The sequence below is a fragment of the Oncorhynchus masou genome, unplaced genomic scaffold (assembly GCF_036934945.1).
Source record: "Oncorhynchus masou masou isolate Uvic2021 unplaced genomic scaffold, UVic_Omas_1.1 unplaced_scaffold_24___fragment_2___debris, whole genome shotgun sequence".
In the NCBI taxonomy this organism is placed as follows: domain Eukaryota; kingdom Metazoa; phylum Chordata; class Actinopteri; order Salmoniformes; family Salmonidae; genus Oncorhynchus; species Oncorhynchus masou.
In genome coordinates, this window is record NW_027016552.1 from 254,351 (window position 1) to 274,327 (window position 19,977).

At 38.6% G+C, this 19,977-nt stretch overlaps 1 protein-coding gene across 1 annotated transcript in view; it reads right to left on the reverse strand.

Annotated features, from left to right (window-relative positions):
• Positions 1–507: 507 nt before the first annotated feature.
• The window catches only part of LOC135538797 (integrin alpha-M-like), a 60,986-nt gene continuing 41,516 nt past the window's right edge, over positions 508–19,977 (reverse strand). The window contains exons 24-30 of the mRNA XM_064964712.1: positions 16,471–16,549; positions 16,278–16,376; positions 12,010–12,090; positions 11,261–11,371; positions 11,024–11,137; positions 10,603–10,713; positions 508–6,875 (exon numbers count right to left, since the gene is read on the reverse strand). Of these exons, the coding sequence (XP_064820784.1) occupies positions 6,783–6,875; positions 10,603–10,713; positions 11,024–11,137; positions 11,261–11,371; positions 12,010–12,090; positions 16,278–16,376; positions 16,471–16,549 (688 nt within the window). The 3' untranslated portion in view covers positions 508–6,782. The remainder of the gene's footprint in view (positions 6,876–10,602; positions 10,714–11,023; positions 11,138–11,260; positions 11,372–12,009; positions 12,091–16,277; positions 16,377–16,470; positions 16,550–19,977) is intronic.

The window sequence follows — 19,977 nt, forward strand, 5'->3', positions numbered from 1 at the left end:
TTGAAAAAAAAGTTGCTTGAAAGGAATGAGCTCTGCTTTGTTTTTTTGCACAGGCTGTACACACTCCAATAGTCTCTCATTCACAATTTGACAAGCACTTGATAATGCCTAGAATTTCACGGAGGCATCCCCTTTGTGGCCATAATGCACCATAAAAAGATCCATGCCTTTTGCGGCCTGGAGTGCTGATTTGTGCCCTTCTCCCTAAGTGTGCTGCACAATCAGAAGCGCCTCTCACTCACATGGCTTTCTGTCAAGTTCTTTTTCATAGGCTTACAAGTGGGGACAGACAAATCGGGGATGTAACTGCGTTTTTCCTTATCCAATTACGAGGTGTATATTGAAGATATTGGAAGAACTGTCCACATTTACTTTTCGTCAGCCAACAACATGAGTATGCCTAACGAACAGCAAAAGCACTAGCCTATGTCAATATACTATCTCCGTTAGTACAAAAGTCGACCTATTCTATTCTGTGCGAGAAATAAAATTCCAAACATAGCCTGGGACAGTTGTGGGATGCGATATATCCCAAATTTATACAACCATTAGCATAAAAAAACATTTTTATGCAATGTGGCTGACACAACAACAGATCAGAACATTTAGCTTAAAATGTTGATAAACTATTAGGCTATTTCTTCACATAATAAGCGCACCAATGCACACATATGCTATAAGCGCAAATGTTACTGTAAGGGATTTCCTCCTCTTCTTCCGAAGAGGAGAGGCGAAAAGGATCAGAGGACCAATTTGCGGCGTGGTAAGTGTCCATGGTTCCTTTGAATACGTAAATGTACACATGAACAACTGAATACAAAAACAAGAAATGTGAAAACCCCAAACAGTCCTATCTGGTACAGAGACAGGAACAATCACCCACCAAACACACAGTGAAACCCAGGCGACCTAAGTATGATTCTCAATCAGAGACAACTAATGACACCCGCCTCTGATTGAGAACCATACTAGGCCAAAACAGAAATACCCAAATCATAGAAAAACAAACAGACTTCCCACCCCAACTCACGCCCTGACCATACTAAATAAAGACAAAACAAAGGAAATAAAGGTCAGAACGTGACAGTTACATTAGCAGAAAACACCATTATCAAAAGTGACAGAAAATGCAATTATGCATGTAATATTTTTATTATAACGGTGCATTTTTATGGTAAAAATTATCTTCCCCAAACTTGAAACTCACAGGCTGCTTACAATTTACATGCCAGCTAGGCTCTACACCTCTTGTAAAGTGGATTAATGTGCTTTATTTCAAGAGGTTATTTGGCCAATTTAGTTGGAATACAAACCTTATTAAAACATATAGGCCTATGGGCTAGGCTACATGATTGTGTGCAACTATGATGAGAAAAAGTCGCAAAAAAAATATTTTTTCTTATGCTTGGCATCATTCACAAGTGATAATATATAATTCACAAGTGATCGGTTAACATTGTCACCCATCAGATTATTCTTGATTTAATCTTGTCTTTACATATACTAAATAATATGTGACATTTGTTTTGATTTAGAATGGACCATTATCATGCACCTGTATCGAAACAGGGGCAGCGGGAAATAATACATGTCATCTCAAATCAAATCAAATTTTATTGGTCACATACACATGGTTAGTAGACGTTAATGCGAATGTAGCGAGATGCTTGTGCTTCTACTTCTGACAGTGCAGCAATATCTAACAGGTAATCTAACAATTGGCTACACTATGCACTTAATGTAACGGCAGATTTCCTCCTCTTCGTCTGAAGAGGAGTAAGGATCGGACCAAGATGCGGCGTGGTAAGTGTTTATGTCGTTTATTTTAAAAACATAAACTGAACACTAAGAATAAAAAAACAATAAACGATGACGTGAATAACCAAACCGAAACAGTACCGTGTGGCGACAAACACTGAAACAAACACCCACAAATCAACAGTGAAACCCAGGCTACCTAAGTATGATTCTCAGTCAGAGACAACTAACGACTCCTGCCTCTGATTGAGAACCATACTAGGCCGAAACAGAAACCCAAACATAGAAACACAAAACGTAGACTCCCCACCCCAACTCACGCCCTGACCATAGAAAATAAAGGCCAGAACGTGACACTTAAATAGCAAATGGAGGACGCTTTTCCCCGTGGTTTATTTTCATGCCAGCCAGGTAGGCTATACTCCTGTTGAAAATATCAGCAATGTGCTTAATATTAGGAAAGATGAGAAATAAATATGGTAGGCCTAGCCTATAGAAAGCTGATGGGATCCTCGTCTTTTTTTTAGCGGCCAATAACCCAACACACTTCCAGGCTGCGTAAGGGCTATTTGACTAAGAAGGAGAGTGATGGAGTGCTGCATCAGATGACCTGGCCTCCACAATCACCCGACCTCAACTAAATTGAGATGAGTTGGACCACAGAGTGAAGGAAAAGCAACCAACAAGTGCTAAGCTGTGAATGCCAAGAGTGTGCAAAGCTGTCATCAAGGCAAAGGGTAGCTCCTTTAAAGAATCAAAAATGTAAAAATATATTTTTTGGTTACTACATGATTCTATCATGATTCTACAAATTTCCATTGGTCTAATGTCCATTGCTCGTGTTTCGTGGCCCAAGTCTCTTCTGCTTATTGGTGTCCGTTAGTAGTGGTTTCTTTGCAGCAATTCAACCATGAATGCCTGATTCGCGCAGTGAATGCTCTGAACAGTTGATGTTGAGAGGTGTCTGTTATTGAACTCTGTGAAGCATTTATTTGGGCTGCAATTTCTGAGGCTGTTAACTCTAATGAAATTATCCTCTGAGCAGAGTTAACTCTGGGTCTTCCATTCCTGTGGCTGTCCTCATGAGAGCCAGTTTCATCATAGGGCTCAATGTTTTTGTGACTGCACTTTCTTGAAACGTTCCATATTGACTGACCTTCATGTCTAAAAGTAATGATGGATTGTTGTTTCACCTTCCTTATTTGAGCTGTTCTTGCCATAATATGGTCTTTTACCAAATAGGGCAATCTTCTGTATACCCCCCTACCTTGTCACAACACAACTGATGGGCTCAAACTCTTTAAGAAGGAAAGAAATTCCACAAATTCACTTTTAAGAAGGCACACCTGTTAATGGAAATGCATTCCAGGTGACTTTTTCATGAAGCTGGTTGTGATAATGCCAAGAGTGTGCAAAGCTGTCATCAAGGCAAAGGGTGGCCATTTGAAGAATCTCAAATATAAATTATATTTCGATTCGTTTAACACTTTTTTGGTTACTACATGATTCCATGTGTTATTTCATAGTTTTGACCGTCTTCACTATTATTCTACAATGTAGAAAATAGTAAAAATAAAGAAAAGCCCTTGAATGAGTAGGTATGTCCAAACATTTGACTGGTACTGTATGTAAATGTGATATTTCAGTTATTTTATTTTATACATTTGATATAATTTCCAAAAGACTTTTTTCTTCATCATAAGAGGTTATTTTTTTTTTTAGTTATGAGGGAAAAAAATATATAAATATATTTTAGAACAAAGCTGTAACGTAACAAAATATGAAAAAAGTCAAAGGATCTGAATGCTTTCCAAATGCACTGTATACTTTGAATTAATGAAGCCATGTTTAACATCAGTTGTACAGCTGTAAAGTATACAACGAACATAAGCTACCATACATTCTATTCTTTAACTGATGTTGTCTGTTAAATATAATAATTGTATATTGTTAAATCAAACTACATGTGAAAATGATTATTTATCATAAATGCAAGAAATGTTTAGCTTTTTTGGCAGTTAGTTTATTTTGTAGAAATATTTACATTTATTGTCATGCTTGGTATGTTTCAATAGACTAAACTAACTCATGACATGTACTGTAAGCTCTAAGCTATTGCAAATCCATCCCCTATACTTGTGCAAATTGGAAACCAAAGATCATGTCCAAAAATGAATCCAATCTTCCAACAAACAGATGGATATCTTGCCAGTTGGAAGATTGGATTCATTTGTTATTGGAGGGAATTATGAACATGATCATTGGTACCCAGTAGCACAAGGATAGGGGATGAATTTAAAGCAAGCTATCTAGTCACTGTGTCAATTAAATGTGAAGAACAATAAAACAATGTCTGTGCCATACAAATACCAGAAGGTTTCATAAGAAATGTTTAAATTAAATTAAAGCTGCAAGATTCCTAATTTAAAGCTGCAATATGTAACCTTTTGGGTGACCTGACCAAATTCACATAGAAATGTGAGTTATAGATCTGTCATTATCATTGAAAGCAAGTCTAAGAAGTGCTAGATGTGTTCTATGTGTGCTATTTCTATGCGTCCCATTCTTAAGCATCGTTTTTGCATCTTTAACTTTCATTTTGTACACAAGCTTCAACCATCTGAAATTACAATATTTTTGAATGTTTTTTTACACCTGAATTAAGATGTTATTGCTGTTAAATTACATGTGGGATTCAACCTCTCCTGGGATTTGAACTTACAACTTTCTGGTTGCCAGTGACCAGAAATGTTCTGCTTTTTGGGCATGGCAGCGATTGGCCACAGATTTATTGGGAAGAAAACATTTCTGCACTTTACTAAAGGTTTCTCAGACTGTTAAAAATGATCTATAATTATTATATATTACAGTAAACACTGGCTACTGAGTAGCAGTAAAAATACAGTAAATATACAATTTACTAGGGTGTTATTGCCCTAAAATAACTTGTAAATGATGATATTTACTGTATTTTTACTGCTACGCGACCAGGTCTCTGGGTATGACATTGGGGGTGGGCAAAGTAAGATTATCTGACAACACCAACATAAAAATAGCAGGGCTCTGGGACACTTAATGTAAAGTATGAATATATGCTGTGGGGATTTGAACTTGCAACCTCTTGGTCAGAGGTGTGTTGATGTTTCTGCATTGCCACCAGGTACATATTTATTACCAAGAACATAATAAGGGTATGGTTAGGGTACAGTGTTGTTCCCTGGGGTACATAAAGGTAAAATATACAAATAAGGCACCTTCAGAGGTACTCATATGATCTCACATGGTACTGTTTTGTAACTTTTATGGGTTATCTAGTGTAATGGTTAAAAATGTTTTGAATATAAGGTGCAATCATCTATTCACTTTGAATTGTAGGTGGAGGCAATGTACTGGCAGGGGGCTCCCTATTAGCATATTTATGGGCGTTGTCTACAATATGTATTTGTGCCAAACGTTGGTTAGTGGAAGTGTTGCACCAGTTTAAGTGGTCTATGGTTACGTTAATTGAAGTTGAGCACCTCTTTTGTCCACTACCAATTCTGCAGTCTTTGTAAGAGCATGCGACAATAGAGAAGAACGGCACTGTAAAGGGGTTACTGAGCATTTTACAGTATCATATAGGTAGATAGTTGCCAGGAGGTTAACTTTTATTTACAATAACTTTCTGAGTTGATTCATATGCTTTGGTGCATTTTGACCTCTTTTGATTTGAAATAATCTTTCCATACATGTTTTTCCATACATACTAAAATGTGAATACAATTGAAATTGTATCTTTCAAATGGTAACACAATCATGGTTGCAGGTCCACCCATCAAAGAATGTTGACTTGAATGGGAATATCCATTATTCTAAATTCTGTTGTCAATCTTCCATAGGAAACCTATTGAAATCACAGAAATATAGATAATAGAATAGACATTCCCATTCAAGTTAACATTCAGCAGGAGTGGACCGGTGGCCATCTTGTTGGTAATAATGGGAAGTTAAAATGTTAATTAAATGAAAATGTCAATGGTGTACCAGCTTAAATGCAGTGGTCACACACTACAAACTTCAGCTAACTTTAGCCACTGTTAGCTAACAATCAATGGAAGTGATAGTGGCAATTGTGCAAATGACTTACAATGGCCAAATCACCCTTTACTGCACGCATTATTATAGAACCATGCCCCCTATCACTTCCATTTTTTATCACTTCAAATGGCCTCAAATAAACAAATGTAGAACAGTGTTTGAAAAAATATATTTTAAAGTTTTATTTAACTGCATGTTGCCATATCAAAACACTGTGACAACGGTAATACTCTTCTACTAATATCATGAATATTTGGGTTTTCTAATAAAAATGAGGTGTTTGAATTATAATTGTATTGTTTTATTCAATCACACTATGTGAAAATGTTTTCTTAAAACAACTATTAAATCTAGCCCTATTATATATTTATGTAATGGATATTATAATATTATACATATAAAACTAATTGTATTTTCCATGCATATGTAAATAAAGTCGTATGTTATCTTAGCCAAATGTTATCTTTTTGGGGGGAAGGGGAGATGTAAAGACGATTATTTTATGAGAATCATTTGTGGAGAAAATTAATAACTAGCTCTTAGCTAGTTATGTGCGTGGTAGCTAGTTATTATCTAGTTAAAAGGCCATGGTGTATTTTTTCATTTAGGGAAGTAAGGGGGTAAAGAGAAATGATATGTTGCCACATGGTAACATTATGCGGTAAAGGTTTATTAAGTAACGAAAAACCAACTATGTAGTTGATTTGGCCGATAACATTTCGAAATTGCACGATAGCATCTATCACGAGCATCGTTTTTTTGTTAGCAGTGGCTCAAGTTAGCTGAAGTTTGTAGTAGATTTAAAGAAAACTGAACCATGATTTACGGATTTTCCTGACCCATAGACTACTTTTTCGGTGAGAAACCATCTAACATCAAGTTGTAAAATCCTGAACTTCCTCTTTAATATTTGTACACATTCAGTGAGCAAGTCCAATTGTTTGCTGTTATTCAGGCGAGGCAGCTTCTCCATCACCACCTGGTCCATCTTCTGATGTATTCTGCATCATCTCCTTCAACTGGCTTTTGAAAAACCCAGCCTGAGAGAAAGAGACATGTGTAGAGAGAGATTATGACATTATTTAACAGTTTTTTGGCAAATTTATTGCATAGTAAGAGTATAAGAATGTGTACTGCATATTAGATTCCTGCATCAGCCCAGGTACCCACTGTTTCCTTGGAGTAGGGAACTGTCTATTATTGGTGCTGAAACATTGTAATTTGTACACGTGCAGAGGCGTTCACAACTGAAACTTTCATCCACCGTACGCTGGTCATATAATTTGCGTTTGACTGGTGTGGCTGGCAAAGGTTAGAAGATTGTTGCAGGCTATATTCAATTCTGGCAATGCTTTATTTAAGTTTCAATTAAACAATTTGATAACCAAAACAATTTTGCCTGCAAAGGTTTTGAGTTGTTGTAAACTAAAAAACGTTATTTTTCCTGCAAGTGATTGTCTTTTTCAACTAAATAAATAACATAAACATAGTAGGTTAGTAGAACTAGCTACTAGCTGAACTTGGTTACACAACTAACAGAGGACAGGACGAGGATAACCCAACATAAAAACAAAAACAAGTTGCTGGCTGGTCCGTGTCTCTGATATTTGATGAGGAGGTATGCTGGATGGAGCAGATGAGCCTATCACTATATAAGCAGGCTATTGCTGAAAGTTATTGAGTTATCATTGGGCCACATTGTGAAAATAAAAATAAATCATTTGTATGGTTTCCTTTATCCAACATAAACATGCAGACAAATTAGAAAAATCAATGGGCTTACTGTCTGGAGTAAAAAAAATGTAAAAAAAATAAATAAAAAATGGATGCAATTTGGCAGGTTCACAGATAATCTCTCAGAATAATTCTTTGTAGGTGGGTTGATTCGTGGAGAACAATCTGTCCTGGTGTCGAGTGGGTATCGGAATTGTGGCAGGCGTGGGGCGGGTGTGGCTCCAAAAAACGGACCCATGCAGAACTCTACTATACACAGTGCCTTCAGAAAGTATTCACACCCATTAACATTTTTTTCACATTTTGTCGTGTTATAGCCTAAAATGTATTACTTTGTCACTGGCCTACACATAATACCCCATAATGTCAAAGTGGAATCATGTTTTTTGTTTTGTTTTACAAAATTAAAAGCTGAAATGTTTTCAGTCAATAATTATTTAACCCCTCTGCTATGGCAGGCCTAATTAAGTTCAGGACTACACATTAGCTTCAAAAGTCACATAATAAGTTGCATGGATTTATGCGTGCAATAGCAGTGTTTAACATGATTTTTGAGGTAGTCAAGCATAGATTCAACCACAAAGACCAGGGAGGTTTTCCAATGCTTTGCAAAGAAGGGCACCTATTGGTAAACATAAAAAATCTGAATATCCCTTTGAGCATGGTGAAGTTATTAATTACACTTTGGATGGCGTATCAATACACCCAGGAATGTAGAAAACCGCTCAAGGATTTGGTGACTTTAAAACAGTTACAGAGTTTAATGGCTGTGATAGGAAAAAACAGGAAGGGTCAACAACATTGTAGTTGCTACACAATACGAACCTGAAGGACAGGGGGAAAAGAAGGAAGCCTGTACATAATTCAAATATTCCAACACATGCATCCTATTTGCAACAAGGCACTAAAGTAAAACGGCAAAATAATTTGGCAAAGCAATTAACGTTTTGTCCTGAATACAAAGTGTTCAGGGGGCAAATCCAACACAACACATTACTGAGTGAGTACCACTCTCCATATTTTCATGCATAGTGATGGCTGCATCATGTTATGGGTATGATTGTAATCATTAAGGACTGGGTATTTTTTCAGTATAAAAAATAAACGTAATGGAGCTAAGTACAAGCAAAATCCTAGTGGAGACCTGGTTCAGGCTGCTTTCCACCAGACACTGGGAGATTAATTCCCCTTTCAGCAGGACAATAACTTAAAACACAAGGCCAAATATACACGAGTTGCTTAGTAAGAAGACAATAAATATTCCTGAGTTGCAGAGTTTCAGTCTTGACTTAAATCTACTTGAAATTCTATGGCAAGACCTCAAAATGGTTGTCTAGCAATGATCAACAACCAATTTGACAGAGCTTGAAGAATTTTGAAAATAATAATGGGCAAAGGTTGAACAATCCAGGTGTGGAAAACTCTTAGAAACGTAATGAAATGTCTTCTTCCAACTCACTCTCAAACACTTAAATCCCCTGAAGGCAGCTCCGTTTCTAGCCCACTTGAATAGCCCCCACGATATGCAACTTTTCAGGGAAGTCAGGAACCAATGTACTCAGTCAGTTAGGAAAGCTAAGGCTAGCTTTTGCAAACAGAAATTTGATTCCTGTAGCACTAATCCAAAAAAGTTTTCAGACACTGTAAAGTCCATGAAGAATGAGAGCACCTCCACCCAGCTGCCCACTGCACTGAGAATTGGAAACAATGTCACCACTGATAAATCTAAGAAAATCGATAATTTTAATAAACATTTTTCCACGGCTGGCCATGCTTTCCACCTGGCTACCCCTACCCTGGCCAACATCTCAGCAACCCCTGCAGCAACTTGAGCCTTCAGTGTGTGAAATTGGAGGAACTGTTGTCCGGACCTCTGGCAGTCTCTATGGGGGTGCCACAGGGTTCAATTCTCGGGCTGACTCTTTTCTCTCTATATATCAATGATGTCACTCTTGCTGCTGGTGATTCTCTGATCCACCTCTATGCAGACGACACCATTCTGTATACATCTGGCCCTTCTTTGGACACTATGCTAACAAACCTCCAAACGAGCTTCAATGTCATACAACACTCCTTCCGTGGCCTCCAACTGCTTTTAAATGCTAGAAAAACTAAGTGTATGCTCTTCAACCGATTGCTGCCCGCACCCTCCCGCCCCAACTAGCATCACTACTCTGGACGGTTCTAACCTATAATATGTGGACAACTACAAATACCTAGGTGTCTGGCTAGACTGTAAACTCTGTGTGGCTCAGTCAAGCATGGCGCTAGCCAAGCGTGTGGGTTCTGGCTATGTAAAAGTAGTGGCCCCAGCCGACTTGTAAGTCGCTTTGGACAAAAGCGTCTGCTAAATGGGATATATTATTATTATTATTATCCTTCTAGACTCACATTAAGTGTCTCCAATACTAAATAAAATCTAGAATTGGCTTGCTATTTCGCAAAAAGCCTCCTTCACTCATGCCGCCAAACATACCCTCCTAAAACTGACCATCCTACCGATCCTTAACTTCGGCGATGTCATTTACAAAATAGCCCCCAACACTCTACTCAGCAAACTGAATGTAGTCTATCACAGTGCTCTCTGACACCCATCGTGTTCATTGCACATACCCAGAACGATTCACAGCTGGAATCGCTGCCAAAGGTGCTTCTACAAAGTATTGACTCAGGGGTGTGAATACTTAACTAAATTATATATTTCTGTATTTCATTTTCAATGCATTTGCAAAAAAATCTAAAAACATCTTTGCACATATGGGGTATTGTGTGTAGATGGATGAGATATTTTTTTATTTAATCAATTTTGAATTCAGGCTGTAACACAACAGAATGTGGAATGAGTTGAGGGGTATGAATACTTTCTGAAGGCATTGTATGCTGTACATGGCACATTACATGGATATGAAAACGACCCTGGTTTTAGAACTACTTAATATAAAATGGTGATGTACATTAAAACCCTTGAGCATACTGTAGATATTCAACATATGAGAGTGAAATTGATTATACCAAATATGTAATGAATATTACCTTATAAAGCCCAGCTGTGATCAAAGCTAACAGCAGCAGACCTCCCACAACACCCCCAATGACCCCCTTTGTGAAGTTAACCTCAGGATACACCTCCACCTGAGTTTCAATCTGAGGATGACAAATGCATGTATTTTCAACTGAAGCTAAATTAAGTTATCAATCTTACTGGGCGGCAGGGTTGGAGTCAATTTGAAATTGAAGGCAGTCAATTCAGGAAGTAAACTGAAATTCCAATTCAATAAGTAAAACATTTTAATATTTTTTTTTATAACTTTGCAATAAGCTGAAAAGGAGAAGCTGTTTAAGCCAAACGTTTTTACATATTTGGATTTTAAATTAAATTCACTCCCTGAATTGACTGATTTCAATTCCAATCGACCTCAACCCCGATTTGAGGAGATAACATCTAAAAGGCTACCTTTTGTATAGGTGGGTTATTTTTGGAGTCCGAAGAATAGTAGATGTATTGGTTTCTGTCATAATCTACAGTGGCACTGCTGACCAAGTTGAACTGGGCAGACTCAAGACCAATCTGAGAGCAGAGAGAAAGAGCAAGGAATGTTAGTAAGGAGATATGTTCTGTAAATTAGCACAGCTAGCATTGGGGGAAACTACTGTATACAATTATCCATACCTCCATCCTTTCATTTATTACCTGTTCTATCCATTGAGAGCTGAGGTTACCAGTGATGTTATAGGAGTTACGTTCCAAATTTCGAATGAAGCTTTTGCACATGAACACCCCACAATTTGCGACAGAGCAGTCCTGTAGGATAGGGGGAAGAAAAAAGAATTGCGATCACTTTTGAACTAATGACAATCGAACACATTAATATAATAGAATACATTGTTTACTATTAACCCATGATGAATAAGCATTACAACTATTTATATATGCATTTTAGTTGGTAAGCATTTATAACATATATTATAATTTCTAAAGCATTTATACTCCTTTATGGACAATTTATAATGGATTATTCATGAGTTATAAAGTGTAACACAAATCAAGCATTTTAAAAGTCACATTTTAAGAGGTTGTGAATACCTTTTCTTAATTAAGTTTGCCTTCATACAGAATCAGGCAACTACCTAAATGTAATTCTGTTTACATTTAACAGCATTTCTAGACACAGCAAATCTGTAATAACACCTGTAACAACACTTGGCTTCAACATCTAAAAAATTCTAGAATATATGTTTAGCCATTAGATTATGTGTTAAGTAAATAATCTATTAGCAGAAAACCTGTCATTGCTACTGTTCGTGACACTCAAGGCAAGTTGGTGTTAGGTGTGACCGTTGCAATACCAGGAAGTTGCAATACCAGGAAGTTGTTGAGAAATATTATTTCAAATAGAAGTGGATGGCATTATAACACTGAAATGGGCTAGCACTATTCACCACAGCATGATTTTTCTGCAGCTGGTCCACAAACTCTGTGGCAGTAGGTTCCTCATTCTTGTGTCTTTGACAACCTCGAATCTGAAACACAAAAGTTTCCTGTCAATTCCAATCATCACAGAACTGAAATAAAACCTGCAATATCCACCTTCTTTATCCCATTTCTTGGGACTGAACATAGTTTATACTTTACTTTATATTTGTGCTATTTGTGCATTTATCATTACTAATGTATTTATACACTGGACAAAAATATAAACACAATATGTCTAGTGTTGGTCCCATGTTTCATGAGCTGAAATAAAATGTTAATGTTAAAATGTTGAAAAGCTGAAATGTTACAAAAAGCAAAAAGTGTGCTCTTCACAGATGAATTCCAGTTTCAACTGTACCGGGCAAATGGCAGACCGAGTGTATTGCGTTGTGTGGGTGAGCAGTTTGCTGATGTCAATGTTGTGAACAGTGGGGTTATGGTATGGGCAGCCATAAGCTACAGACAATCGAACACAATTGCATTTTATCAATGTCAATTTGAATGCTGAGATACTGTGACGAGATCCTGAGGCCCATTGTCGTGCTATTCATCCGCTGCCATTACCTCATGTTTCAGCATGATAATGCACGGCCCCGTTTCTAGTCCCTCCTGCAGCAAAGCACCCCCACAACATGATGCTGCCACCCCCGTGCATTACGGTTGGGATTGTGTTCTTCGGCTTGCAAGCATCCCCCTTTTCCCTCCAAACATAACGATAGTCAATATGGCCAAACAATTATATTTTTGTTTCATCAGAGCAGAGGACATTTCTCCAAAGAGTACGATCTTTGTCCCCATGTGCAGTTGCAAACCGTAGTCTGGCTTTTTTATGACGGTTTTGGAGCAGTGGCTACTTCCTTGCTGAGCGGCTTTTCAGGTTATGTCGATATAGGACTTGTTTTACTGTGGATATAGATACTTTCATACCCGTTTCCTCCAGCATCTTCACAAGGTCCTTTGCTGTTGTTCTGGGATTGATTTGCACTTTTCGCACCAAAGTACGTTCATATATTGTAGACAGAATGTGTCTCCTTCCTGAGCGGTATGACAGCCGTGTGGTCCCATGGTGTTTATACTTGCATACTATTGTTTGTACAGATGAACGTGGGACCTTCAGGCATTTGGAAATGTCTTTTGATTTTCCCATGATCTCAATCAAAGAGGCACTGAGTTTGAAGGTAGGCCTTGAAATACATCCACAGGTACACCTCCAATTGACTCAAATTATGTCAGTTAGCCTATCAGAAGCTTCTAAAGCCATAACATCATTTTCTGGAATTTTCCCAGCTGTTTAAAGGCACAGTCAACTTAGTGTATGCAAATTTCTGACCCACTGGAATTGTGATACAGTGAATTATAAGTGAAATAATCTGTCTAAACAATTGTTGGAAAAATTACTTGTGTCATGCACAAAGTAGATGTCCTAACCGACTTGCCAAAACTATAGTTTGTTAATAAGACATTTGTGGAGTGGTTGAAAAACAAGTTATAATGACTCCAACATAATTGTATGTACACTTCCGACTTCAACTGCATATATATATTGTGATATATATATATATATCACACACACACACTACCGTTCAGAAGTTCGGGGTCACTCAGAAATGTCCTTTTTTAAAGAAAAGCACATTTTTTGTCCATTAAAATATCATCAAATTGATCAGAAATAGAGTGTAGAGATTGTTAATGTTGTAAATGACTATTGTAGCTGGAAATGGCAGATTTGTTATGGACTATCTACATAGGCTTACGAGGCCCATTATCAGCAACCATTATTCCTGTGTTCCAATGGCACGTTGTGTTAGCTAATTCAAGTTTATAATTTTTAAAGGCTAACTGATCATTAGAAAACCCTTTTGCAATTATGTTAGCACAGCTGAAAACCTTTGTCCTGTTTAAAGAAGCAATAAAACTGTCCTTCTTTAGACTAGTTGAGTATCTGGAGCATCAGCATTTCTGGGTTTGATTACAGGCTCAAAATGGCTAGAAACAAATACATTTCTTCTGAAAATTGTTAGTCTATTCTTGTTTGAGAAATTAAGGCTATTCCATGCGAGAAATTGCCATCTTGTAAACTGAACATCGTGTACAATGCTGTGTACTACTCCCTTCAGAGAACAGCACAAGCAGACTCTAACCAGAATAGAAAGTGGGAGATGCCGGTACACAACTGCGTAAGAGGACATGTACATTAGAGTGTCTAGTTTGAGAAACAGATGCCTCACAAGCCCTCAACTGGTAGCTTCATTAAGTAGTACGTGCAAAACACCAGTCTCAACATCAACAGTGCAGAGTCGACTCCGGGATGCTGTCTTTCTAGGCAGAGTTCCTCTGTTCAGTGTCTGTGTTCGTTTGCCCATCTCAATCTTATCGTTTTATTGGCCAGTCTGAGATATGGCTTTTTCTTTGCAACTCTGCCTAGAAGGCCAGCATCCCGGAGTCGCCTCTTCAATGTTGACGTTGAGAATGGTGTTTTGCAAGTACTATTTACACACAATACCCCATAATGACAAAGTGAAAACAGGTTTTAAGAAATGTTTGCAAATGTATAAAAAAAACAGATACTTTATTTACATAATTATTCATACCCTTCGCTATGAGACTTGAACTTGGACACATGGGAAACCCTGTTTCCATTGATCATGCTTGAGATGCTTCTACAACTTGATTGCAATCCACCTGTGGTAAATTCAATTCATTGGACATGATTTGGAGGGCAGGCACCACTTTTGACAATGTTATGTCAGAGCAAAAACCAAGCCATGAGGTCGAAGGAATTGTCTGTAGCCCTCCGAGACAGGATTGTGTCGAGGCACAGATCTTGGGAATTGTACCAACAACATTTCTGCAGCATTGAAGGTCCCCAACTTCAGTGGCTTCCATTGTTCTTAAATCGAAGAAATGTGGAACCACCAAGACTCTTGCAAGAGCAATCGGGGGAGAAGGGCCTTGGTCAGGAGGTGACCAAGAACCCGATGGTCACTCTGACAGAGCTTTAGAGTTCCTATGTGGAGATGGGAGAACCTTCCAGAAGGACAACCATCTCTTTAGCACGACCAATCAGGCCTTTATGGTAGAGCTGCCCGATGGAAGCCACTCCGCAGTAAAATGCACATGACAGTCATCTTGAAGTTTGCCAAAAAGCACCTAAAGGACTCTCAGACCATGGAAAACAAGATTATCTGGTGTTATGAAACCAAGATTGAACTCTTTGGCCTGAATGCCAAGCGTCACATCTGGAGGAAACCTGGCACCGTCCCTACGTTTAAGCATGGTGGTGGCAGCATCATGCTGTGGGGATGTTTTTCAGTGGCAGGGACTGGGAGACTAGTCAGGATCGAGGGAAATATGAATGGAGCAATGTACAGAGAGATCCTTGATGAAAACCTGCTCCAGTGTGCTTAGGACCTCAGACTGGGGTGAAGGTTCTCATTCCAACATGACAACAATGCTAAGCACACAGCCAAGACAACGCAGGAGTGGCTTCGGGACAAATCTCTGAATGTTCTTGAGTGGCCTAGCCAGAGCCCGGACTTGAACCCCCTCGAGCATCTCTGGAAAGACCTGAAAATACCTGTGCAGCAACGCTCCCCATTGAACATGACAGAGCTTATGATCTGCAGAGAAGAATGGGAGAAACTCCCCAAATACAGGTGCGCCAAGCTTGTAGCATCATACCCAAGAAGACTCGAGGCTGCAATCGCTGCCAAAGGTGCTTCAACAAAGTACTGAGTGAATGCTCTGAATACCTATGTAAATGTGATATTTGGAGGGGGGGGTTACACATTTGCAAAAAAAAAAAAACTGGTTTTGCTTTGTGATTTTGGGGTATTTTGTGTAGATTGATGAGGGAAAAAATTATGTAATACATTTTAGAACTGAATGTGGAAAAAGGGGTCAAGGGGGTCAAGGGGTCTGAATACTTTCCGTATGGACTATCTACCACTCCCAGGCATTTTTAAAGTTTGAGACATTGAAAATCAAGACAACCTAGATCCAAACTTTTCTGTCGAAGCTAAAAAAAACAATTGCTTTCACATTGTAATTTGCTAAACAAAGTACGGCAAATGTCTCTTCAATATCACTGTTCACCACTTAATCCCATTTTAACAGGGTGTAATTCACTCAATATTGGGAGATTAGACAAAGTTTACAATACCAGAAAGCTTCAATTCTCCTATTTTCTATCAGTTGCATAGGTGATTTAAAAAATAGTTTCCACTCCTCTCACCTGTATACCATTTGGATCAGCCCAGATGTCTTTGTCACCAAGCTTCATTGGCACCTTGATTATCACAGTAAGATTGAAGCCTCTTTCATAATTTTCAACCTGAGAAAGAAGGGGGTATTTACCTTATGCTATACATTTCAGACATATTAAGTAAATGACACATAAATACTGTATATTAGTATATTATCCTTACCTCAAAGGATTGTTTCACATGTTTCTGCAAATCATTTTTCCCGGCAGTGAAATTAACATAACTGGTTGAATCCTCATTTCTAAATAAATGGGGGGAAGATTTAGTGAAGACAAATATTCCAAACAACTGGGCTAGATTAAGCCTGAGTCATACACTACCGGTCAAAAGTTTAAGAACACCTACTCATTCAAGGGCTTTTCTTTATTTTTTTAACTATTTTCTACATTGTTGAATAATAGTGAAAACATCAAAACTATGAAATAACATATATGGAATCATGTAGTAACCAAAAAAGTGTTAAACGAATCGAAATATAATTTATATTTTAGATTCTTCAAATGGCCACCCTTTGCCTTGATGACCGCTTTGCACACTCTTGGCATTATCTCAACCAGCTTCATGAAATAGTCACCTGGGAATGCATTTAAATGAACAGGTGTGCCTTCTTAAAAGTGAATTTGTGGAATTTCTTTCCTTCTTAATGCGTTTGAGCCCATCAGATGTGTTGTGACAAGGTAGGAGTGGTATACAGAAGATAACCCTATTTGGTAAAATTCCATACTATGTCAAGAACAGCTCAAATAAGCAGAGATAAACGACAGTCCATCGTTACTTTAAGATAGGAATGTCAGTCAATACGGAACATTTCAAGAAAGGGCAGTCACAAAAACATTGAGCTTTACGGTGACCCAGAGTTACCTCTGCTGCAGAGGATAACTTCATTAGAGTTATCAGCTTCAGAAATTGCAGCCCAAATAAATGCTTCACAGAGTTCAAATAACAGACACATCAACTGTTCAGAGGAGACTGCGTGAATCAAGCATTCATGGTCGAATTGCTCCAAAGAAAGCACTGCTAATGGACTCCAATATGAATAAGAGACTTGCTTGGGCCAAGAAACACGAGCAATGGACATTAGACCGGTGGAAATGTGTCCTTTGGTCTGGAGTCTGAATTTGAGATTTTATGTTCCAACCGCCATGTCTTTGTGAGACAAGGTGTTAGTGAATGGATGATCTCCACATGTGTATTTCCCACTGTGAAGCATGGAGGAGGAGGTGTTATGGTGTGGGGGTACTTTGCTGGTGACACTGTCTGTGATTTATTTAGAATTCAAGGCACGCTTAAACTGCATGGCTACCACAGCATTCTTCAGCGATATGCCATCCCATCTGATTTGGGCTTAGTGGGACATTTGTTTTCAACAGGACAATGACCCAACACACCTCCAGGCTGTGTAAGGTCTACGTTACCAGGATTGTGTCAAGGCAGAGATCTGGGGAATTGTACCAAAAACAAATTCGCTGCAGCATCAAAGGTCAACGAAGAACATAGAGGCCTCCATCATTCTTAAATGGAAGAATTTTGGAACCACCAAGACCCAAACTGAGCAATCGGGGGAGAAGGACCTTGATCAGTAAGGTGACCAAGAACCCCGATGGTCACTCTGAAAGAGCTCCAGAACTCTGGAGAGATGGGAGAACCTTCCAGATGGACAACCATCTCTGCAGCACTCCACCAATCAGGCCTTTATGGTAGTGGCCAGACGGAAGCCACTCCTGACTGTATTGACTGTATTACCACCACACTGGCGGTCACGAGTCATGAAGGCAGTTAAATTCCATGTGATCGTTTGGTCATGGCAATTAGGCTTCTCCAAGCTCTGATGCTGCTGATGGTCATGAGTAGCCTACCAAACTTGCTAACTGCCTTGTACTCGGCACTCTATTGTTCCTTTAATCACTGACATGAATGCAAATGTAATCGAAAATCTAATCAAACACTTCATGAGATCTATGAGCTCATATTGCACAACATTTCTACAGGCTATGCAATTGGGGGAGAAAGCAGTTCGGATTGGTCTGCCATATAGGATTGGTCTGCCATAAAGAAGGCTTCTGTCTATTTGAGCTGGTCAGTCTGTGTTGGTAATCTGTCAAATTCAACTTTTTTAATTCATTGGATCAAGTTTTGAAATCATTGGAATTAGGGTATGATAGCTAAAGAGATGGAGAAAACACCTGTGTCCGGATTACATCTTTAAACTAAGGGCAACCATGTCATGGAATTAGTGACAGGGAGACGCGTTCATCATGCATGATGATATATACAGGTAAGATAGTCTAGCGTCAGCTAGCTACATTTTCAGATATTAAACGTTTCGAATTTTGACAGAAAGTGGTTTATTTCAAGCAAAATTGTACTGTTAGCTAGCTAACTAACGTTAGTTGGCTGGCTCCCTAGCTGATGTTATTATTTGTATCCCAGAGCCATTTGGTTTTCTAGTTAGAGACTAATGTTAGCTAGCTAACATTGAACCTGGTTGGTTAGCTCCCAGCATATTCCCAGCATATAGTCATGACATGATTTGGCACTGTGTTCATTGTTGTTTAACTGGCTAACATTATGGGACGTGTGATCTTACACCTTTTTTTACCTAACTAGGTTCATTGTTTACCTAGCTTGCTAGCTAGCTACATGTCTTAAGCTAAAGTGTACAACACCCGTTGAATATGGCCGTTGTCAGTAAAAGTAGACAAAAAAGCGTAATGAAATTGTTGCTAGCAGAGCTGATTAGGCTGTTTTCATGTTATCCAGAGGTAAACAAAGTGTGCGCTCTGAACGCTCCGACAGCGAAACGAGATGGGTGGGGCTAAAGCTTAAGAGGGTGTGAACGAATGGGTGTAGACAAAGAAGATCTCTTCACTAGTTACCAAAACATTCAAAGGCCATTTTCTCAAAAGTGAGTTTACAAGATTATCAACTTTCAAAGCAGAATTAATTTCCCATTGTTCCTCACAAATGCAGTGTATGATATACCATTTTGTAGCTCGGAGTCTCTGCTTTTATCCAATGTAAAACACTTTTGTAAAAAACAATGTAAAATGTTGCTACATAAGACCAAATCCAGGTGTTGAGTCACATTTATTTCCCTCACAGAAAAGAATGTCAACTTTTGTACTATGTGGAATAGTAGATTGACATAGGCTAGTGCTTTTGCTGTTCGTTAGGCCTACTCATCTTGTTGGCTGACAAAATGCAAATGTGGACAGTTCTTCCAATATCTTCAATTTGCACCACGGAATTGGATAAGGACACACACAGTTGCGTCCCCGATGAGTCTGTCTTCACTTGCAGCCTGTGAGAAAGACCCGATCACATGACGGAGAGCCATGTGAGTGAGAGGTGCTTCGTAGTACGCAGCACTCAGGGAGAAGGGCACAATGCAGCACACCGGGCCAAGGGCACAACAGCCACTGGCCGCAAAAGGCAAGTTTTTTTGAGTGTGCATTACGGCCACACAAAGGGGATGCCGCCTGGGAATTTCAGGTGGTATCAAGTGCTTGTCAAATTGTGAATGAGAGACTGATGTAGTGTAGAGTCCGCACAAAAAACAAAGAAGGATCTCATGCCTTTCAAGCAACTTTTTTCAAATCATCATTAGAGTCGCATCATGTAGCCTTACAATGTATTAAAAATTAAAACATATAGCTCAACGTTTGTAGA